Source organism: Podarcis cretensis, assembly GCF_951804945.1.
Source record: "Podarcis cretensis genome assembly, chromosome: 1".
Taxonomy (NCBI): Eukaryota; Metazoa; Chordata; class Lepidosauria; order Squamata; family Lacertidae; genus Podarcis; species Podarcis cretensis.
The window spans coordinates 31,748,050-31,771,510 of NC_137170.1; the positions used below are offsets into that span (position 1 = coordinate 31,748,050).

Below are 23,461 nucleotides of genomic sequence, written 5' to 3' on the forward strand. Positions count from 1 at the left end.
GAGGGCGCGCAAAGGAAGAGGAGGAGGAGGAGGAGGAGGCGGCGGGACAGGGGGCGCGAAAGTGAGAGAGAGAGAGACGCAAAGGGGGCTCGGCGCCGGGGAGCCCCGTCGAGCTCGAGGGGAGCCGTGGGGAGGAGGGGCGAGGCGGACTAAGGGGAAGGAGACGGCCGCCTGGCACCTGGAGACGGCGGAGAGAGACGCGGCCAGGCAGGCGGCCGGGAACCAGCCCAGCCAGCGCCCTCGGGTCTCCCGCGACGGCGCTCGCTCGCTCCCTCCCTCCCTCCCTCCCTCGACGCCGCCAATGAAGCCGAGGCGCAGCTCGTGAAGCGCCTCCGCTTCGGCCCGGCTGCCGGGGGAATGGCGACCAAGCGGGAGGCATGAGCGGGGCGCGCCGGCCGCCGCAAGTGCGCTCCCGGGCCCGCCCGACACGTGCGCTCCCGGCTGCGCCTCCTGGGCTCCTGGCTCCGGAGCCGCGCCGCGCCGCGTAACTGTGAGCCCGGGGAGCAGCGGGGGCGGTTGGAGCCCCCTCGACGGCCGCTGCGCGCCTTCGGACTCATGGAGAGGGACCCCGGCAGGGCGAGGCGCCGATCCGCTCCCTCTTCCTCCCGCTCCCGTTGCCCGAGTGCTGCCCGCGCTTCTTCCTAGAAGTCCCCCCTCGCTCCGGGGAGTTCCTTCATGCACCTTCTCGCCGAGCGCCGCCAGCCTGCAGGATCCGCCTCGTCGGCGGCGCCCTTTTGCGCGCGCGCGCTCTCCGCCGAGGGGGCGTCCCGCCGCCGCCGCCGCCGCCGCCGCTTCCTCCTCCTCCTCCTCCTCCTCCTCTCCCCGCTCCCTGCCGTCACCGCGCCTGAAGATGCACTTGCACAGGGCTCTGCTGCTCCTCTCCCTGCTGAGCTTGGCCACCGTCAGCCTGTCGCTGTCCTCCTGCACGACGCTGGACCTGGAGCACATCAAGAAGAAGAGGGTGGAGGCCATCCGGGGCCAGATCCTGAGCAAGTTGCGCCTCACCAGCCCCCCGGAGACCGTGGGGCCGAGCCACGTGCCCTACCAGATCCTGGCTCTGTATAACAGCACCCGGGAGCTCCTGGAAGAGATGGAGGAGGAGAAGGAGGAGAGCTGCTCCCAGGACCACACCGAGTCTGAGTACTACGCCAAGGAGATCCACAAGTTTGACATGATCCAGGGCTTCCCGGAGCACAGTAAGTCCCGAATCCTGTGTCCCCGAAAGGGTTTTTGTTGGGGGGTGATGCCTAAGATTCCCAGCGGAAAATCAGATCCTCAGAGGCTGCCCAGGTAGCTTAGAAAATATGTTTCTATGCAACTAAAAGGTCCAAGGTGGGGAGAGGATTGGGAGAGCACATCTGACTTGGGTTACTCTTAAGTCCATTGTAGGGATGGAAAGTTGAGGCAGAGTGGTACGGTTACATAGGTAAACTGGTATTTGAACCCAGGTTTGAAGACCCAAGCCTTGGTTCCCTGGATTATTCTGATTCTCATAAATGCCTGGGAATTCCAGGTTGCAGGGATGGAGAGAATTTCTCTGCCTGAGCTTCTGAAATCAGGAAGGCAGTGCCTTGGCAGCTGAAATGCCTTTTCTCTGGGATGCAGAATCCTGTCCAGCCAAGAGTTTGGCAACAGCTGCCCATTGCACCACTGACTGCAGTGCATGTGCTGTGAATGTATGCCAAGGCAGTTGTGCTGTTGCAAGTAGTATCCTTGCACATGGACAGCCTTGTTCACATATCGGCTATTCAGCTAATCTAGCATTAGATGCACTGTCTGTCTTTGCAAATACTTGTGCGTGTTGCCAGTGTATGTTTTGGATGCACCCGTATATCCGAAGCAGCCATGAGTCAGGAAGGAATGTTTGTGTGTCCAGGTTGAAGTGGGGGAAGCATTCGAGTGAGAGAATGAAATGCATCTGGCTGTGAATTTGTGGCAGATGTACGGAAGTGTGGGTCTGGCTGATTTACATGTAAGCTGTGCGCTCTCTGTGCATTGACTTTTGTTCATATGTATCCATGATTTTTGCACCCGCAGTAAACACTTTTCAAAACTGGGCCTGGAATCTTGGCAAACGCTTTGAGTGCATAGGCAGGTTTTCCAATCATCTGGGGGCTGTGAGATCCTGGCAAAAGCCATGTTTCCTTTTGCTGCCATTAGGTGTCCTCGTGGGCTCTTGAATTACAGCAGAGCGGTTTGGGGGTGGGAAGAAGGATGTGGCCAAGTGCTGTTGAGGGAGGGGTGCCGAAGGCAGCAACCGGAGGAGGATGGCAGGAGTATCTTTCAGGATGTTGATCAATGTGAAGAGGTTGGAGGAGCTGTGGAAATGTGGCTCAGAGGCAGGCTCCGATGTTGTGCACACTTTGGGAGCAAGTCCCATTGAAGAAAGCGAGCCTTGCAACTGAGTAAATGCACCCCAGGAAGAGGCTGGCAGAAGGCTAACTTGCTTTGAAACCCTGAGCTACAGAAGGCAGGCACTTGCTGTGGAACTGCCCCCTCCCAGCAGGTGAAGAAGCCGGAGCAGCGTTGGCACCAGGGCAAGCCAGAGCTGAGCCAGCTCTCAGTGTCTTGGAATAACATCAGCCCCAAATCCAGCCAACGAACAGGAAACCGAGCCAATGTCTAGAAAACTAAAGTAGGAGGGGTGGAGGGAAGTGGGAAAAGAGAGACTAAGAGGGAGAGCGGGGAGGGATGTACTTCAGGATTGGGAGAGAAAAGGCGTTATGAGGCTTGGAAGCCAAAACGTATCCTTGAAGGGCTGAGCAGATACATTAAAATGTTCCATATGTGAGTAGCGGTCACCACAAATACCGGGCAAGAGTCCTTCCTTGTGGGGTACATGCACGCATACATGAACACTAGGCATAGTGAGGTAAGCCGAGTTGAGTGGATTTGGGTTATGTTTGGCATGTGGCGAAGCGGGGTGGGCATGATCAGGCATAGCCACAACTCTTCAACCCACACTTGGATTTGCAGCCGTAAGGGGAATGTAAGGGGAAATTGTTCAGCCACTGAAGCCCTTTGGCTCAGATCCACTCCGTCCACCGCCCCAACACACACCACTGTGGTCGCATGACCTGAGTAATGCAGGAGCTTTGCACAAAAACAAAACGGTGTGGATATCTTTCCAGGCAGGAAAGCATTTTTACAAAGTGGCTCCCCACACAGTTTGGGCAATCCCAGCTTTGCCAGCCAGCGCTATCCCCACCTCAACAAAGAGGGTTTGTGTTAGCATGGTGGAAGTGGCCAAGCCATGTGAGGAGCCACTTCCATGTGAACCTACACACTTTTCTTTTCAAGAGGGGAACCAAAGCCAGCATCCAACAAAATAGATGCAGGCTAGTGCATGGACTTTTGACTGCAGAAACTAAATTCCCCCACCTCTCCTCTCCCTGTGTTGAGGGCATGTGGTGCTGAAGAAGTAGGATCTTTTTTGGTTGGATGCTACCCCAAGTCTCCAAATGGAGTCTAAGAAGAACTGGGGGCAGCCCAGAGAGCAAGCCGAGGGGAAGCGTGGAGGATGAGGAAAAGGAGGTGGAAAAAGCTGGAGTAACAGGGCAGCCTCTTCCCGATGCAGAGGAGATGGTCGCTGAGCTACTAACAGGAAGGAAGCACAGCAGAGCAGCCAGATCCTCTTTATCAGTGGCAGGGAAAAGGAAGGTGCTGAGGAGGCACCACAAAGATGCAGATTCTAAGCAGATGTTGTGCATCTGTGTCTTCTCACATGGAGGGGTGGCAATGTGGAGCCCTAGAGGCTGAGCCTATGCAGATGTAGAGTCACGTCAGGAGGTATCAGCTTTTCTTAGCGCTGCTGTTGCAGTGCCAGCGCTGCGATGACAGCCAACCATCATCTGTGTTGTTATTCTTGCCCAGCTTCCCAGAACAGTGAGAAGTTCCAGAGGGGCAGCGCCCAACTAGATTTGGTTTCCTTTAGAAGGGTCGCTGGAGACTGGCTGGAGTTTTGTAATCTTCAACATTATTTTCAAATACACTGGTAGAGCAGGCAGTAGGTGGAAGCACACATCTTAAACACCCTGACAGTTGATCCAGCTGCTCCACATCAACTCTCCAGGGAAGAGCAGTCAGGACCCCAAAATGCTTTCAACATCTGACAAGAGGGTAAAACTCATCTCAGCGCTCTCTGTTTCTCCTATGAAAGCAAACCAACCCTGGTTCTGTTATTCTGTTTGTGTACAGAGCCAGATTACATGAGGTAGGGGAAACAGAAGACTTGAGGAAGATCCAGCCGTTGAAAGCAACCAAACTACAATGTCCTGAACAAAATGTTAGGAAGCGGTAACTTTGCCTCCAGCTGTGAAGGAGATTTCGGCAGGTCCTTCTCGCTCCATTAACCCACTTCTGTATTTAGCTCAGTGGGTCCTGCCTCTTCTTGGTGATGTAAATTCCAAGCCCAGAGCCAATTTGCACACTCCAGTTTCAGGATCAGTTCTCTGAATGATTCTTCTGAAAACAATTTGGGAACATATAGCTGTTGTGAATGGGTCCAGGGAAATCCTTGCGCCCAAAACTGAATGGAAACTTTAGAGGTAACTGCTTGAAATGTGATCTAGTGCAGGGGCACATAGTGTCTCCTCTGTTCTATCTACCTCCATACTGGTAGGGAAGTCATTCAGGAATATACAGTAACGTATTCGCACATTACATTCCCACAAGTATTTGGGTATAACAACTGCAAAAAACAACAACATGTGAACCAGTCCTGTTGTTTCATGCTGGAATAAGGTATTAAGGTGCCAATGCAGCTAGATTCATTTGTGGAAGTGAATGGTTCCTAATATTCATTTGACCAAAGCCCTGCATAAAAGTTACATGATTAATGTAATGATTTTTTTTAAAAGTCAGAATAACTCATCTAAATGGATGAGGGAAAGAGAGGTGTCAATAGCCATTAATAATGGATCTACATTTATGGTGAATGGGAGCCTATGACCCGGCAGATCCTGTTGAATTCCAGCTCCCATCACACCAACCAGCATGGCCAGTAGTTGGGGGCGATGAGAGGATTGTAGCCCATCAAGATCTGGATGTCCACTGGCTCCACACATCTGATGCAGAAGGACCATGCCATTGCCCCAAGATGCTCTTGATTAAAGTTAGACTCGCCATAAGTAGGAAGTTGGAACCCATAAATCACTACGAAGAAGCTGGGGAAATTGAGGAGAGGTTGTCAAGATCCTTTTGTAATAGATATGCCCCCCTCACTTGCTGCAAGAGGAAACCTGGCAGCTGCTGGGCTTCTCCCTGCCGTGCAGCTGTGCTGATGCTCATGTAGATTAAAGCCAGTGGAGAGTGCTACCTAGAGGAAAGGAGGAAGCAGATTAGTCAAAGGGAGACATGGAAAGGTGGTTGGCCCAAGGTGAGCCTATTCAAAATGCTAGGGCAGTGTACTTGGGTGTAGAGAGAGAAAGCACAGGCCAAGACAAAGGTGGAAGGGGTGGTGAGACTCAGAAGAAGCTGGTAGAGAGGTGCCGCCAGGTGGAACTGGGTTGCTCTGGCAGAATGGCTTTAGCCTACCGGGCAGGTACGTTCTCGGCCTGTAACTGTGTATCTCCACAATACAGTGATAACAGCTGAGCCACAGACTCCATGGGCAAAGGCATCTCCTCTGTTGGTCCTTTGGGACCAAGTTGTCTTCATCCCAAGAGACGCCGCTGAACTTAGATCACAGGGAGGAAGATGGGGTTGAAATTTAGTAGGGATCTGCCTTGCAGAAATCTGTGGTACTCCAGCCACTTGCCTGAGCAACGGATTTGGTCCCATGTCTTAAAAAAAGAGAAGTGGCTGATGTTCAACTTTCCCATGGCTCTGTCCCTCTGCCAGGTGGTGATTCAGAATGAATTTCGGAGCCAAAGCCAGTCTCCTCCCCGTCTTTCTCCCTCAGGAAGCGGGGAGAGCCTTATTCCATGGAGGGTTTCAGGATTGATACAGGCAAATCTGAGCTTACACACACAGGAAACTGTTCTGGCTCCAAACCATCCACCAGATACCTCGCAAGTATTTGTCCTGTTCCAGGACTTGGGTCCAGCAGGGGAAGTGAGATAGCAGGAGGAGGAGAGCTTAAGCTCTGATAGGAAAGCAGACCCGATATTTTAGGAGCAGCCTCACATCCTCGTTCCAGATGGTGATAAAAGAGGAAGTTCCCTACACATGCACACAAACACTCCGGCATTTCATCCCAGGGACAGTAGTGCATCACAAAGAGAGAACGGGTGGCTGCGGTCCATGTTTAGCCTCAGCATGGCAGGCTTCCCAAAGGACCAGGCATGCTTGTCAAAAGCAGCTGAGAACACCACAGCTGTGTGCCTCTGGGGAAGCCGCCTCTGTATGTGTGTGAACTAAGGACCCCACGCAGCCTTCCCCTGGTCTATATTCCAGTCTGACTTTGGTGAACAGGGTGCAACTGGCCATCTTTTACTACAGGAACACGCAGCCTGCAGCCTTTAGCCTCTGTCCAAATTCATGTGGCTGTTTGCAAACAATCTAGCCATCCCCCAGAAGCTGGATGGGCAGGAATGGAAGAGGGAGGGAGAGAGAGGAGGGAAGGTGGGAGAGAAGGAGTTTCCCCACCCACTTTTGGCTCTGATCCTGCCCACAGCCTTGTCTCCCACTAGCATGCAGTCCTTGACAGATTACCCCCCCCCCCAAAAAAAAACACCTCCAGGTTTTTCACTCCTGCTTTCCTATGTATGTAAACATATATCCATTATAAGTTTTACAATTGTTGCTTGTCCCGAGCATTGGGAATGGAATAGATTTAAAGAAACGAACGAATGTGCAGTATAAAAGAGAAAGAGCAAACTAAAATGCAAGCAATGTTTTAGTAGTGCATGTGGCTGGGACACAGGGCTTCTTTGTTTCTTGATGCCGAGAATTGTTAATCCACTTACAGGAACAACAGCTCAGTAGAAGCCACAGCTACCTTCCTCACTACCTGCGACTTGGTGACTACATGGGACTATTTCACACTTGGTGCCCTTAGCATGTTTGCTGTGGCTTTATTGGTTCTGCAACAGGGTTCGTGGCTGTAAGCATGTAAGAGTGTGAAAGATTTGCATTTCCAAAGTAATGGCGATCCTGTGCCATATGTACAACTAATATATACTCGTGCATACCTAGGGAATTCCCCAAGTCTGTAGAAACCACTGTCTTCTTATTGGGTGCCCCTGTTTCCTCTTCCAGTCTGGGAGTGAACTTGGGTGGTCAAGTGCCTATTGGAGACTTCATTCCCCTCACCTTTGTTATGTGTAACCAAGTGATTCTTCCGTGAGACACTGAGATCATCCATACCCCTGAGCTACTGCCAGGAACGTAGCTCTGGGCAAAATGATACGTTTTATTGAGCCATTGTAATTCAGTGCATTGTAATTCAGTGAAGTTCTTGAATTTAACATATGGTTTGTTGGTTTACAGGTGTCAGCAAACTTTTCCAGCAGGGTTGGTTTACAGGGGTCAGCAAACTTTTTCCACTGTCCCTCATACCTTGTGGGGGGCCAGACTATATTTTTTTTTTGGGGGGGGGAATTAAAAAATGAATGAATTCCTATGCCCCACAGATAACCCAGAGATGCATTTTAAATAAAAGGACACATTCTACTCATGTAAAAACATGCTGATTCCCGGACTGTCCGCGGGCCGGATTTAGAAGGCGATTGGGCCATTTCTGGGCCTTAGTTTGCCTGCCCATGGTTTATTCCTTGCAGAGGAGGCTGGTCCTTTAGAGTGAGCAGGGCACTGTGCCACCAAACGCAGCCTGCCCCCATTTGCCTACTGGCCCTGGCTGTCAGTTTCCTCCTGCTCTGTCTCAGTCTTGCCCAGGCAGAACCAGCAGGCAAGGGGGTGGTAATAAAATGAGAATTAGTTGGCTCTGCCTGTCATTGACTCCACCAGCAGTAGGTCTCCTCCCCTGGCATCAGCTACCACTGATTCCTTAAGGCCAGCATGGCAAAACGACTGTCTACCATGACAATGCTGGAAGCAATGGGGATTTTTCTCCTATGCAAGCGTCTGCAATTTAGGGAGAAGAATCAAGGCGCAGCTAGACCCTGTCTCAGCTATTAATAACGCTGTCACCAAGTGCTGAATTTATGAGCCTGAGACCCTCTCATCTGTTGGATTATGGGCCATCCTGGCTAATAGGTTATTTCGGTTCCTTCTTTTTCTCTTAGATGAACTGACTTACTGCCCCAAAGGCGTAACTTCCAACCTGTTCCGTTTCAACGTGTCTTCGGCAGAGAAGAACAGCACCAACCTCTTCCGGGCTGAGTTTCGGGTCCTGCGAGTGCCAAACCTCAGTTCGAAACGCACAGAGCAGCGTATTGAACTCTTTCAGGTGAGCAAGCTCAATGCTGGGGCAGAGTGAAGTGTCTAGTTGGCACCCCGTCTCCCCCGAAAACATAAATGCTAACACTGGGATCATCTGTTATTAAACACCATTTAATGTTATTTCTCTTAATGGTGTTACAATATTCTGCACCCAAATAAGAAATGTGGGAGGGAAAGAAATGTGCAAAGCTGTAGCATTAGGGGAGAGTTTTGTAAATGATCTCTCCATCCTCCCATTTTCCCATTTGTTTTCTACAGCTGGTTTAACTCCTGCGTTTAAAGCAAACGCTGCTGTACTTCAGGGAATAGCCTGAAGTATTTAAAGAAATAATAGAGCATTGGAACATTGTATATGTTCCAATGCTCTATTATTTCCTTACATACATTAGGACTCAGGGTTTCCAAACTTGGGTCTCTGGCTGTTTTTGGACTACAATTCCCATCATCCTGGAACGTAACCCTCGCATAAATGGGGAGTTGCCTGTACAATGTATAGTTGGCCCTTTAGTACCTTCTTTGCCAGCATTGCTTTCCCAGTATTTGTGGTGACACGCTGGAAGCAGAATCCTGTAAGCAGTGGCACAAGACCAGCTGGCCCATGTGCAAGGAGACAGCACATGTGGAATTTTCCAGCAGTTTTCCATCTGATTAGCTGCTGCTTGCCTAGTTGTTGCACAGCAGATCAGCCTTCAGTTTCTGACTGGCCTCCTTGTTGCATTTCATCACACCCGGTCAATCCTTGTGTGTTCTGCTGTATATTTTCACTTCTTCCTGTCTAAAGCATGTACAGAACTTGGAGGGTTCTCCTCTGCATTGAGCAGCAACTATTTTGACGCATTCTTGGGCTTCAGCGCCTTCATATCCAGCAAATCGGCAACACACAGGAAGCGTGCAAATGTTTGTATGGAGAGGATTGTCCTAGTCCGTTCTGGTTTGGGAAGACACACTTGCTGCTGTTGCTGAACTGAGCAGGGGGTCTTGCGTGTTTCCTCCCCATGCAGATCCTGAAGCCTGATGAGCACATTGCAAAGCAGCGCTACCTCAGTGGCCGGAATGTGATGACGCGCGGCTCCTCTGAGTGGCTGTCCTTTGATGTCACGGACACAGTGCGAGAATGGCTTTTGCATAGAGGTGAGTGCAGCAGGAAGTAGGTTCAGGGATCCTCTTTGTCTGGATCAGGTGGTCATGCAGACATGTCCGTCAATAACTCGTCACCAAGAGTGAACTACTTGCCATTCACAGCACAATGTTTAAATTGTTTCCACTGCCCATTTTTATTTTTTAGTTTCCTGACCCTCTGTCTGTCTCCCCCAACAAAATGAAGGCAAGATGTTATATTTTGCCCTGAGGGGGAGGCAAGCTGCGGCAGAAATAAGCTTTCAGACAAGATTTATTTCCCATTTTTGTTTTGTTTATTGATAATTTAATAATAATTTGATGTAAATGGCTTTGTGAAGTTTAGCAGTATATAAATACCTGAAATAACAAGTAATGTAAATTATAACAAGCAATACAGTACATATTTGCAATTAACCAAGGAAAGGGAATACGAATCAAAATAGGGAGAGCTAAAAAGAGGATATTGACCTCTGAGAAAGGCATTGCGCTTGACATGATATCTGTGGCACCTAGTCATATTTATTTTGACCTCCCCATTCCTCTAAGGGGCTCTGGGTAGCATAAACTTCCTTCTTTATCCTCATATCTTTCTTCTTTATCCCTGTGAGGTAAGTTAGATTGAGAGGGAATGGTCAGCTGAAGGTTACCTATTGACTTGGTGGCTGAGTGGGCATTTGAACCTGAGTCTTTCCAGTTCTACAAGCCATTCAGACATGCAAATCACCATTTTGATGCATTATGCTCACTCAGTGACTACAGCATCTGTGAAGCAGACAAAAGAGTCTAAATTTAACCAGTAATAACTGTCATCGGTTCATTCTATTTTGTGAGGATGTATTCTGATAGATTTCTCAGCAGCTTCAGATATATGAGTAATTAACTTCTCTGGGGAAGTATGCTTTTGAGCAAAGCACTTCACTGGATTTCCATCATCCTAAGTAATAGTGCTGTCCAGAGAGTTCGCCGGTCGATAATTTTGTCCATTTCTCAAGTAGTTCATTAACCTGCTCCAGTTCTTAGATAAACAGACTGAAAGGCCAAAATCAGAGGGAGAAATCCTGTCCATGCTACAGAAAATAAAGGCAACTAACTTGTAAGGGAGGCCCATACTTGTAAGTTGAGAGTGGTCCCCCGCTGCTTCTGTGGCTGTTCTCACCAAGCCACTGCCAACTCTGTTGCTTGACACTGCTCCCCAGTGCCCCCCTCAAATTGCACAGAGGGTAGACCAAACTAGCCCAAGGAAAGTTGGAAAGGTCAGATGGGTGGGGGAACCCAGCCCCAAAGGTCTCATGGGCAACTGGTATCCCGACTGCAGGTGCAGGTGGCTGGGATGAGACTGCCAGTAAGCCAGTGCCACTGATTCAGTGGTACCACAAGTCCCTCAGAGCTGTGCCAGGGTTGTGAGGGGGTCTTGGCAAAGTGCCGTCGAATGGCCCCTCTGCATTTCCCATCTTAGTTTTCTCAAAATGCCGTGCTTTTGAAGTTCTGTCGTTCCAGGGCACTGTGGGTTTAAAAAAAATGCAAGCCCTCACTGGTAGCTGCCATGTTTTTGTGACATGATGGCTGTTTTTGTTTTTTTGTTTTTAAATCAACAATGTTCTGGAAAGTTGGGGGACATACTATTTTAGAAAAAATAAGAGCCTGAAGCAGAGATCCTGTCAGATGTCACCATTGGCAGGCTTCACCATTGACGTACCACCACCGCTGTAACTCTTCCATTTTCAGATTTAGCATGTAGAGGCCATGCTCTAGTCTACATGCACACATGTGAGCACACATGTGTTGCACCGACACACCCTTACGAAGGTGGAACTCATGTAAGGGGGTGCACCAATGGTCAGCTACGATATTGGGCTAAATCTGTCCAGTGGTGTAACGTGGGTTGTCAGCACCCGGGGCAAGGCAAGTAATTTGCGCCCCCTAACCCGTGGATTTTAGCACTCAAGTCTCTTCCACTAGAGTATCCCACTTCCTGATTGGCTAGGAGGAGGATCTGTGTGACAATAGCGAAATTTTTGCGAAATCTGTGACAGCGCTGAGAGAGAGTGAGTGAGCCAGGTAGGGGCAGAGAGCTGCGAGTGCGAGCGCGCACCCCCCAGATGTTGTGCCCGGGCCCCCCTGCACCCCCCACGCTACACCACTGAATCTGTCACCCCATAGTGAACCCAAATGCACATGCATCAAGTCGATGTCTACACTGTCTTAGAGGACTTGGCAAGAAATTTGCTTCTGTTCAGCACAAGAAGCTGCTTGGGCATGAGGGCATCTTGAGGCAAAAATATTGATTCATAGTTGGCCTGTCCTTGCAGGTACAGTTGTATCTGGATGCCAGTCAAAGCTGGTATGCAGGCAATAAATTCTAGGAGGAGAAGTCGATTTTACGCTTCTTAGATTTTTCTTGGCCAGAGTCCAGGGACTGAACTATTGGTAGTGCAAAGCTGTTAATCTGACTAGTAGCATGCATGTCACACAGCTTTTGATGTAGGTGACGCTTGGAGATACAAGCAGCAGGTACCTTACCCAGGGCTTTGCGGCTTGTGCAATATAACAGTTGGTGCAGGGCTCGGCATTCATCAGAGAATATCAGGAGAAATGCCGGCAGCTATAGAATTCAAGATGTGGGATTCAGCAGCTGCCACCAGCTGGGAAGATTAAACAGGTGCTGAGATCCAATGGCTGCTTCTAGCTTGATCCTCGAGAGCCTTAGACAATTCCTCTGACTGCAGCTAGCAATGTCCACTTGCACAGTATATGTTGGTTACTGCTTCTTTCCCCCACCCCCTTGCCAGAGCTTTCAAATGCCATGACAATGCAAGGCAAATTCAAGATGGAAATTACATATGTAAAACGGATGAACCTGTGTTACTGTTCCCAACAAAGATCCCAGTTGCAGCATTTAGGGTTTTGTGGTTGTTTTGTTTTTGTGGGATTTCTGACTTGCGGTACAGAATTCCAAAAAGAAGCTTTCTTGTTGGTCTCAACCATTTATATAAAGACAAGGACAGGAGAGTTGTGCAGCCTAATGCTGTTCATATTTACTTAGAAATAAGTTCTGTGGGATTTCTCCCACCAAATTATCATAGGTCTGGAGCCTTGAGTGTCAAGAGTCCTCTCTTTTGTGTGTTTTCTGATTGGGCTCTAAATCTTATTATGAACATAATTCAGGAAAATCCTGCTTAAATGGATGGACTCATACAAATCAAAAGGACGGGACCATCCAAAATTTCAGTGGAACTTGAAACAGCATCAAAGTGGAACTGCTAGGGATCGGTGGATCACTAAGTGTTGCTTTCTATCGGTTTCTCATTTTTCCAGTATTAATTTCAGTTCTCCACATCTCCATATACGTATTTTTTAAAATGAAAATCTCATGAAAATCTATTGCCATGTGAGTGGGCATTTCTCCTAATAGCCACACATTTGTATGCAGTTTTGCCTAATACACACTTTCCCCCAAAGCCATTATGTCTAATATAATGCTGTTTTGGACATTATGTTCACTAATTTATGTATTTCCAAGCATACTTTATCCTAGTATATGCACTTTTGCGTATATTATTTGTTGGGGAAACTGCATTTGGAGAGGCATGCATTTTGAAGGATAGCTGTGTTTTGTGCTGTTTCAGAAAGTGCAAATTTAGTAGGTTCGACTTTAAATGCAAACCGAGGCTACATTCACACAGTCATTTATTGGATTTTAATGTTGCTTCCCTAGCTGTTAATTTCCACATGATATGTGAGCTTTCACATGATATAAAAACCACTTGTGGAACTATAGTGAAACATGGCAAAACTATAATGGAATATAGTGCACTCATTTCCATAAAATTTGCAAACTGATTTTTTTCTGGAAGGAAATTATACAGATATGAGCACTAAACTTGCATTATATTCCACTATAGTTCTGGCAGTGGCTTTTATGTGGTGTGGAAGCTCAGATGTAATGCAGAACTTAAAAGTTAGGGGAAAGTTGCAAAAATTGAATAAACTGCCATGTGAATGCAGCTAGAATCGCTGCCAAAGAGCAACCCAGGTCTGCTTACCTGCCCCAAGTCTCTCTCCATAGCATCTTCCCTGTCTTAATGTCATTACATGATGCATTTTCCTATTCCTGCCACTGGCAGCCAATGTTGGGGGGCAAAGGTGAGGAACCTGGATGATGTCAGAACATGAAGTGACTTCAACTCTGCAACATGGAGCAGGATAGGAAAATGCATCATGAGCCGCCACTTTGAGCAGAAAGTCCATATTCACTGCATGTAAAACTCCGCCCCCATTTTCAGCAACATAGGAGAATGTCAGTGCTGTTGTCTCCAAAGAAATTAAACATTGGTGGGGCAAAGGAAATGGAATTGCCGAAGAACTGTTTGGATTGCAGGGACGTTAAGTTGCTAGTTCTCATGAATTCTTTCTCTCCAAACAGAATCTAACCTGGGACTGGAGATCAGCATCCACTGCCCATGTAACACCTTCCAGTCCAATGGCGACATCCTGGAGAACTTGCATGAGGTGCTGGAGATCAAGTTCAAAGGTGACAGGGGAGAGATTGGAGGGGGAAGCAGCGAAATGGGCCATCAAGAGAAATGAATCATTATCCCATCTACATTGGAGTGTTTTTAAAACATTGTTTCTGTGTGGGTTTTGCTGTGTTTCTTAACAATAAACCTGTGTTGGAGTTGTCATAGGAGGGCAGGGAGTACCTCAAAAGTGTGGAGGCACACGTACCTCACAAATGCATGTAATCTCCTTTCTGTGGGGAATCTTGGGAACTGTAGTTTTGTGAGGGATGCTAGGCATTTTTAACAGAATTCTAAGCACCTCCCCCAATCAACAGTTCCCAGGACTCTTTGGGGGAAAGGCCATGACAGAGAAACTGGCACAGAATGCTAAAGTGAAGGGATATATTCAAGGGTGGATCTACTATGAAACTACTGAAGCCTAAGCTTTCGGGCCCCTAATCCTGGAGGGGCCCCAAAAGCAACTGTAGTCTACATTGCTTAAAATTTTTAGGTCTTGTAAGACCCAATTTGAGTCGCATGACTTAAATGGATTAGGTTGTTTGTTTTTTGTATATATTTCAACAGTCCCAATGTTTTAAGAGTCAGTCACACACAGACGTTGTCAAGGTGTGGTAATCTGTCGTGGTACAACCCCAATGAAGAAGATAACAGTGGTTACCCCCACCTCTTGGTTGCTGGTTGTGAAGGGGCCCCCATGACAGTTCAAGCTGCAGGGCCCCCAAAATGTAGGTCCACCACTGCATATATGTTTTGTTGCATAAAGGTGTGCGAAGCAGATACATTGCTGAAGTTAAAGTCTCTCTGGAAAACTCGGTTCTGATGCGTTCTTGGTTAGACTCTAGTTTCCAGCTGTCATGATGTGGGCATGAAGAATTTGGGCATCCGGCCTGAGGTGGCATAGGCAGCCAGCGGCTGAGTTAGGTTCAACATTAGCAGCTGCCTGGCTTTGGGCCCTGGGCTGTGGCCACGATACCCACAGGCTCCACATCCTGGATATTCCTTCTGCTGCACAGTTCCAGTCATCTGACATCTTCCTTAAGCCATTAATCTTCCTCGGCCTTTCTTGAGACTGAAACCAGTAACAAGAGGAGCAGATTAATGGCCCCACCACCAGTTTACAAATTATAAAGCAAATGACCCACAACACTTGGTTTCAGGCTAAGAGGAAACCTCGTTTCTCCTGGCAAGGCTGGCTGCAGTCCTTACAGAGGAACCTCACAGGGGCCAGTACTGCTGGAGAGTTTCCCAAGCTGCCCTCCTGTTAAACATCCTTCAGGGATTCCAACATTTTCCACTGCAGCTCTAGAGCAGGTTTTGCTGATGCCCTTCCCCTTCCCCTTCCAGGCATTGAGAGTGAGGACAGCCACGTGGGGCGTGGGGACTTGGGGAGCTTGAAGAAGCAGAAGGACCTGCACAACCCCCACTTGATCCTGATGATGCTGCCCCCCCACCGGCTTGGGAGCCCCGCCCTGAGAAGCCAGAGGAAGAAAAGAGCCCTTGACACCAATTACTGCTTTAGGTAAGCGAGGGATCGCTCTCCTTCCCTTCCACCTCACCCCCGGGGGTTAACTGTGGCTCCACCCGTTTGCTCTGCAGCTGCAAGGCTGGCAATTGGCTATTTTTTATTTTGTTTTCACGTTTGCACTGTGATGGGGAAACGTTCTGGAAGCCCGACACAAAGCAGGGATGGCTAGTTCAGTCAAATATTGTGCTTGACAATGAGGGGTGCCTTTGAGTTTCGCATTTCCTGCTTAGCACGTGCGGAGCTCAGTGGCTTGCAATGTTTCCCTCAGTTTTGGTGAAATTCAGGGTCACACGCTTCTGATCCTCCTCTGGGCATTTCAGCCTGCCTGATCAAAGGACCCACACTCCTCCCCCACGTGCTGTTTTGGTGGTTCCCCTGACCCTCCCCCCAGAGCCATTTTTTTTTGGGGGGGGGGATGCTCCATTGTGCAATAGGAAGTCCTTGCCCAGAGCTTTCGCTGATGGACTTGTTAGGCGAGTAGTTACAAATTCAACCAATTCCTCTTTTTTTTAATAAATAATTTTTATTAATTTTCCGACACAAATATACAATTTTATCAAAATTTCCACAAATTTAGTTCTTTTTGGACTTCCTTCAGCTTCTCTGGCAATCATCCATATTTACCTCTCAATCACACATTTCTCTGTTTATATTGCCATTAAACTTCCCTCCCACTTCTATTTCTTTTTAACAATATATTTCAACTTTCACAGTGCTTCTTGAAACCCCGCCAGCGTTGTTTGCACATCACATATTCTTTTCAGATATTCAACAAATTTCCCCCAGTCCTCGATGAACTTTTGGTCTCGAAGATATCTAATTTTTCCGGTTAGTCTGTCCAGTTCTGAATAGTCTGTCAGCTTCAGTCTCCATTCTTCTATCATCGGTATTTCCTCTTGTTTCCATTTCTGGGCCAGTACAAATTCAACCAATTCCAGTCAGGCAGCAAAACTTGATTTGGGCTGCCATATTCAGCTGGTAGACTTCAAATCCAGCTTGCTAGGTCACAAGTCTGGCCTACTGCTTGTTTGAGCTTGAAAATTATGGTGCAGAGGAGAAGTTCCTGTTTCTCCAAAGCCCTTGATTCCATTTCAAACCCTTTTGTTCCAGGAACATGGAGGAAAACTGCTGTGTGCGTCGCCTCTACATTGACTTTCGGCAAGACCTGGGCTGGAAATGGGTCCACGAACCCAAAGGATACTTTGCCAACTTCTGCTCTGGACCTTGCCCATACCTCCGCAGTGCAGACACAACTCACAGCACGGTATGTCAGTTCCTTCATATTAGCAGGGAACCTAGAATTTGGGAGATCTGTCTCCCCCAACTTAAAAAATAAATAAATCATAGTTCATAGAGTTCTAGAGGCTCACAGAACTGTTGTTGGCATCCGCCTGTCTCAAGAGACAATAGAGTGTGCCTCCAGGGGTGAAGTCAAACTGCTGTGTTAGTTCACTGGGTCACAAGCCTGGGCTGAGTGTAGGAAGGTCCAGTGCTGCCCAGATGAGAAGACCCCCACCCCACCCCACCCCACCCCCGGCTTTGCTGATGTATTTCAAAGGAAAGCATAGCAATACATTTAGCAAATATATTCTATTGGCAGAATACATTCTATTGGCAGAATTGGCAGAATTTCCAATACATTCTATTGGCAGAAGTTGCCAATAGAAGGCCTTAGGGGTGTGAGTTTGAAGGAAATCTGTATAGAGAAATGGCATTTTCTAATTCTCAGAGCTATTTTTTATTTTATTGTTCTATAAAGCTCAAGACTTTGATCTGCCTCATGTTGGTGTGGCATGACTGATGGAAAGGCACTCTGTGGGCACTCAGAATCAGTACCTATTTAAGCTTCTCATAACGTAATTCAAAGTTTAGAGTGGAGTAGTTTGCTAGCAGTTGGTATTCTACCCAGGGATTCTGTTTCACATGGAGTGAGAATTAGATTTAGTCCTGGGTTCAGCTACCATCTCAGCTCTGTACTCACTTTCAGGCCTTTGGCAAATGGCAGCCTCAGTAGTTGCCTTTCTGTAGAATGGATGCGCCTTTGAGCGAACTTGGGAATAATTGAGGTGTCTTGGCTGAGGCTGCTCTTCTCGCATGAATTGAATTTCACTGGTCAAATTCTAGTACTTGCGCTGCTGAATACACCTGGTTGCCTCTGGCATGTTTCCTGATGTCCTCTTCATACAATGGTACTTCGGGTTACAGACGTTTCAGGTTACAGACTCCACTAACCCAGAAATAGTACCTCGGGTTAAGAACGTTGCTTCAGGATGAGAACAGAAATCGTGCGGCAGCAGGAGGCCCCATTAGCTAAAGTGGTACCTCAGGTTAAGAACAGTTTCAGGTTAAGAACGGACCTCCAGAATGAATTAAGTTCTTAATCTGAGGTACCACTGTATTGGAAATGGGATGAATTATGCAAGTTACCATAAATGTACTTCTGTTCTAGCTGGAATATTTTGGGTGGGGAATGGAATAGAGGAAGGGAAGGAGTCATATGCATAACAAATGTAATAAGGTACAGGATGTGTAGGAACTACAGAGTAGGAAACGAAAACTGGGAAAGGACAAGACATACAATAGTCAGTGGAATCCTTTGATCCAAACCCATCCTGATTTCTGAGATAGGTCAGATGTTGTATATTTTAAGCTTTGCTCTCACCTGTGCAGACCACAAACTCCCCGCCCCCAATGATTCTGGTACAAGTCCCTGAACTTGTGTGGCATAGTAGAGTCTGCAATCCATAGTGCAGTTGCAGGGATGCCTATTTCTAAGCACTGCAAGCATTTCCTGGTTATGGCTTTTTGTAGAGGAGATCTATGTTATCCCTAGTGGCTGGTCTCAGCTGCTCAGCCAAGCTGTGTTGGCATCTGTACAGCATAGGCAGCTTCCTGCATTCCTCGATGACCCAAAAAGAAGAGAGCCCTATGGAAGAAGTGGTAGTGTTTTTCTGGCAATATACTTGGCAGCATCAAGATTTTAAAGGAAGCTGATGTTATGTCATAACCTCAGACTAAAATGACAGAAAACCAGTGCCGGACAGATGGTGCTATGGTCTCAAGGGAGACATTTCCTAGAGCATGTGGAAAGGGCAAGACTTTATAATGGAGAGAGGGCATCGTGAGAGTTTCCCCAATGCAGCTCAATAAAACACTATTACTTAGGTTGTGAGCCCTATGGGGATAGACATGACCTAGATGAAGCTGCCATAAGCTGATCTGAGCCTACAGGGCAGGCAAGGTTTAAATATAATTAAGGAAAGACACACACAGTGCGAGAGAGAGGATCTGAAGGGAAGTTCTGGCTCCTGTTCCCAAAGGAAGAGAACCCTTCACTGGTCAAATTCTAGTAATATGCAGGTGTGCCAGCGGCACAGTGAAGCTGTGAAAAAATGGTCAAAGGTGTCCATTATGGAGAAGCCAGTAGAGGGGATTCCACAACCTTGTCATTTCAAACCTTAAAGGAATGATTTATGAGGGTTTAGGGAGAAGCTGAGGACTAGAACGTGTGCCATCCTTGTTAGCGTTAGGCAGGCTTCTGTAGGCTGAGGGAAATTGTTCTTCTTTTCCAGTAAGGCAGACTCCTCAGTATTTAAGAGAGGCATTTTTAGTAGGGATAAAAGCAGATTGTGACTCTTCCCCCACTAAATCACCAACACCCCTCTTGCATGAAAAGCAGCATCCTTTGGGGAGAAGCACTGCTCTAAGGTTAGATGTTTAAAAGAGTGGTTCAGATCCAAGACTAAGGAGGAGGCGGAAGAATCTGTCAGAGTCTCCCAGGGCTCTCATCTGGCACTCCCTCTCTCTCTCTCTCTGGCAATATATGAGATGGAGCAGAGAGAGACCTCACTGGATTGGTAGAGGATTCAAAAAGCTGGGAGAGAATGTAGATATCCGAGAGGGACTGGATTAAATCCAGCATGATCTGGAGATGCTGGCCAAAGCAAGTTGATTTTTTTCAGCTGTTTTTCTTGAAATTCAAACAGGGCCATAGGATGGTTACACCCAGGGATTTTTGTTTTTAAAAGAGCAGGCTTTGCTTATTTGAATGCAGAGTCGCGGTCTGAGTGCTACAGGGCTGCACTCGTGTTTCTGACTTCAGGCTGGGCTTTACTCAGCTGCTGTAAATTAATAACCATATTGCCTAACAAGCTGTTAAATATGTTAGCGGTGGAGCTGGGTGTGGTAAAGCTACACAGTTTAAGATCACTGAAGAGAAGCATGTTTTCTGCCTAATGGCGATTTGTGTTTCGGCCTAAAGAGATTTGTGTGTTTTTCCTGGTTGCTTTTCCAGGTACTTGGCCTATACAATACACTGAATCCTGAGGCATCTGCCTCCCCTTGCTGCGTGCCTCAGGATCTAGAGCCCCTCACCATCCTGTACTACGTTGGAAGGACCCCCAAAGTTGAGCAGCTCTCCAATATGGTGGTGAAATCCTGCAAATGCAGTTGAAAGGGACCCAGTGCCAACCATAGCCGAGAAATTGCAGCCATCCGTTCTCTGCTCCCAGGTCAAAACGAAAGAAGTACTTGAAGGAAGGTACTGTAATCTGGCTTTTCTTACACTGCAGTCAAGGACAATCTACCCACTTCGAAGAACTTTAATTAAAAAAAACCACCCACCTCTCTGCCTTCATGCCTCTCTTTTTCTTTGGGAGTTACTTTTGCAATATGGAGGCTGGGGAAGAAGACACACGTACCGGCTAAACATTTAGTGGACAGACAGAAAGAAGCAAATGAGGAAAAATTCACGGAAGGAGGAGACGATTAGCAGAGCTGTGGACATTTGGCAGGAACAATGGGACTTCTTATCCCACTGTTGACTTCTCTGCGAGCCCAGCCTTTTCTACAGAATAACGAAGATTTCCTTATGAAGGAACGTAATATTTTCTTAGAACCAGAACATAATGGACATAATTATTCTGCCTACAAATGGGTGCAGGAGTCAGTGGTCCCAACTCCTCAGAACGACCACTTTAGAGAAGACCTTTTGACTATGGTGAATTCTCACACAGTTTCTCTCCTCCTGGAGTCCCTGCTCAATTACCTCTGGGTAAGAGTGGGCAGCAAATGCAGGATTCTCTAAATCTCTAAAGGATCCTGCACTTGCTGTGGTGGCTAAGGTATTGTAAGGAAATCTGCACATCTCTTGCACAAGGACCTGGCCCAGGCCACACCTGCCAAGGTTTTATTAAGAAGTATTAACCTCAACTATTGTAAAAAAAATAAATAAATATTTTTTGGAATTGGGAACTTTCTGTTCAAACAAGTTGCTTGGTCAGAGGAGGGGAATGGGTAGATGCACCAGAACTGCCAAAATTGGCTCCTTTCTGAAAGCCTGCTGTTCTTGATAGATCTGTGGTCTGAGGGATTGGATAGCAGATAGAAGAACTTGAGCTTGTTTTCTGCTGAGAATGAAGTCGCTTAGCTTACCATGAACATTTGGTTGATTTTGGTTCTTAGTGAACTAGTCAGATCACTTTACCATGAACATGATAATGACGCTGTTTACTTCAACCGCATTTTGTTCTCCTGTGAAGCTGCATTATACCAAAGCTATTCTTCATTATCCGATTATGTTTGGGGCTGCCGACTCTGGCTGGTAGCAGCTCTCCAAGGTCTCTGGCAGGGGTCTCTTGCAGCTGTGCTATCCCACATCGTTTTAAGTGGAGAGATCAGGAATTCAACCTGGGACTGGTTCCATGTGCTCTACCATTGACCTCTTTCAGGAATGAGGCCAATAAAAAGGGGCCCAACTCTGCTCTTGTTGCAGTGCCTATTGGTCCTTTGCCCTTCTACTTATGTTTCATTTTCACATACTTAAGTGAGGGGCTGTGACTGATCTACAGTAATCCAGTTCTCCTTGCTTGCATTTCCTCCTTTTCCACCATAAGCCCCACTCCATCGCCCTGACTCTGCTGCTTATGCTCACTCCTCTGCTTTTTTCATGTGTGGTCTCCCATCTACATCAGCTTAGTACCAAGCTCGCCTGCCAATGAGATTAACCTTCTGTCCTTCACTGTGGTCCTGTGCCAGACTAGGGTTCCCACACCTGTAACCTGGACTGGAAAAAGCTTTCCCCAATATTAATAGCTGGTGCAGACAGGCAAGAGTTGGGAGCATGGAGGTGAGCAAAAGTGCCAAGGCCCTGATAAGGATAGGGGTGGGTGGGTGTGCCTCCAAGTTGCTTGTTGTTTTTTAAGCCCGTCATGCAATTGCTGCTAGTCAATTTCATTTGACCCGTAGCCAGATAAATACTGGCGATAAAAATCCATGTGGACTCCCCCCCCCCCATGATTTTTCATAGGTAGTCTTCAAGAGCAGGGGGAGCACATTTGGCCCTTACTCTGGCAGCAGTTTGAGCTCACCCAGGTTGAGATGCACTTTTTCTAAAACTTGGACAGTGATCTGTGCCATCGCTTCTGCGGCCCTTTCAATTAAACCCCAACCAAGCTCCTGTAGCCCAAGTCTATAGCTGTTTGTTCTCTACCATACTTGCTTTAATTCATAATTTCAAGCATTATTTTTTTTAAAAAAAGGGATGTGAAAAACTCTAGTTAGAGCAGCTGGGCTGCTGTCAATCCATCATACAGGCTTTCTTTGGCTGAGTGCCTGCAACAGGGAAATTCATGCTTGGATAAGAGGATACTTACCCACTCATTGCCTGACTTTTGGCATTTTGATTTCTCTTTAGGTCTCGTTGACCTGTTATCATGCTCAGATGAAGCAAGCAGCTCTCGTTTTGTTCTTTGTTGCACGTTTTAATTCTAAAGGGCAAGCAAGATTTCTTCATCCCTCTAATAATGGAATACCCTTTTGGAATGGGAGAACTAATGCTGTACCTATGAGGACACACCACTGACTTGTGTGCCAGCATTTTAATCGTATTATTTTTCCAGTCCCCCCCCCCACTTTTTATTCTGATCCTGCTTTGAAAAACAAATGCAGTTGAATAGCAAGATGTTATCCTTCTGGGCAGAAACTAATTGAAAACACATTAGCAGCCCAGCACAATTTCCCCCACCAGCATAGATTAGTCGATACACATTTTAGGTTTCACATGCTGATGTTGCATTTTTATTGCATGGTTCGTGGCTAGAGACTTGCCCATTCCCATTATCCTCAGTCTCTTTCTCTATCAGCAAATTCTGGAGTCACTCTGTTCAGCCTTTTCCCAGGACCATCAACCCTAGTCTGGAACCTCCTAGCATAATGAAGAACTAAACCTTTCCCTGCCCCATTCAGTATCATAAGCAATGAGTTGTACCATCAAGGGATAAACAATTTGGGATGTGATTTATTGATTCCAGAAGTCTTGTTTTTCCAGTGCTGATGCATTGTAGCTTTCTGAAGGTTGGTGACACCAGAAAATTCTCCCTCTGCTTCTGGGCAAACTCAAAGGACACAATCTCAGCCATGTCTCCATGACTGTTTGAACCTGTCACTACATGAACTTGAAGAAGGCAACTGCTTGTTGCCCATGATGGACAGCACAGCTCAATTGGCAGAGCATGAGATGTGTTTGAGCCCCACATTGGGCAAAAGATTCCTCAATTGCAGGGGGTTGGGCTAGACAACCCTTGTAGTTCCTTCCAACTATACAATTCTATGATTCTAATGGCACACATGGCTGCCTGATGTCAACCGGAGACGTTTTCTTTTCTTTTAGGCAAGGGTAAGTTCAGACAATGACTAGGATAAGCCTTTTTCTGCATGTTTGGTGTTTGATCCCTTACACTTAAATCTATTGGTCTGTCAGACCTTGTAGGGTTGCTTGGTGTGTTTTTTGAACATCTTTCTTTGCTGAACCAGCGTTTTGTCCTTGGGTCTCTACCAGGACAAATTCCCACGGATCTGCATAAAGGATTGAGCTGGAGATTGGGGTGCTTACTAACCTGGTCTGCAAATCTGTATCCAAGCCTCAGCTTTGTAGCCAGTTCCTATGTCTGGCCAT

General features: G+C 47.3%; 1 protein-coding gene across 1 annotated transcript; it reads left to right on the forward strand.

Annotated features, from left to right (window-relative positions):
* Nucleotides 1-748: 748 nt before the first annotated feature.
* TGFB3 (transforming growth factor beta 3) lies at nucleotides 749-20,760 on the forward strand. The gene is made up of 7 exons (XM_079972659.1): nucleotides 749-1,196; nucleotides 8,187-8,350; nucleotides 9,345-9,474; nucleotides 13,886-13,993; nucleotides 15,327-15,501; nucleotides 16,618-16,771; nucleotides 19,802-20,760. The coding sequence occupies exons 1-7, from the start codon at nucleotides 851-853 to the stop codon at nucleotides 19,958-19,960; spliced, it is 1,236 nt and encodes a 411-aa protein (XP_079828785.1). The 5' UTR covers nucleotides 749-850; the 3' UTR covers nucleotides 19,961-20,760.
* Nucleotides 20,761-23,461: the final 2,701 nt, after the last annotated feature.

Excerpts from the sequence above, each read along its gene's own strand:
- TGFB3 (XM_079972659.1), top strand. The coding sequence starts at position 851 with ATGCACTTGCACAGGGCTCTGCTGCTCCTCTCCCTGCTGAGCTTGGCC. Across the intron at positions 9,475-13,885 it reads AGAATGGCTTTTGCATAGAG|AATCTAACCTGGGACTGGAG; the intron begins GTGAGTGCAGCA and ends CTCTCCAAACAG. Across the intron at positions 16,772-19,801 it reads CAGACACAACTCACAGCACG|GTACTTGGCCTATACAATAC; the intron begins GTATGTCAGTTC and ends TTGCTTTTCCAG.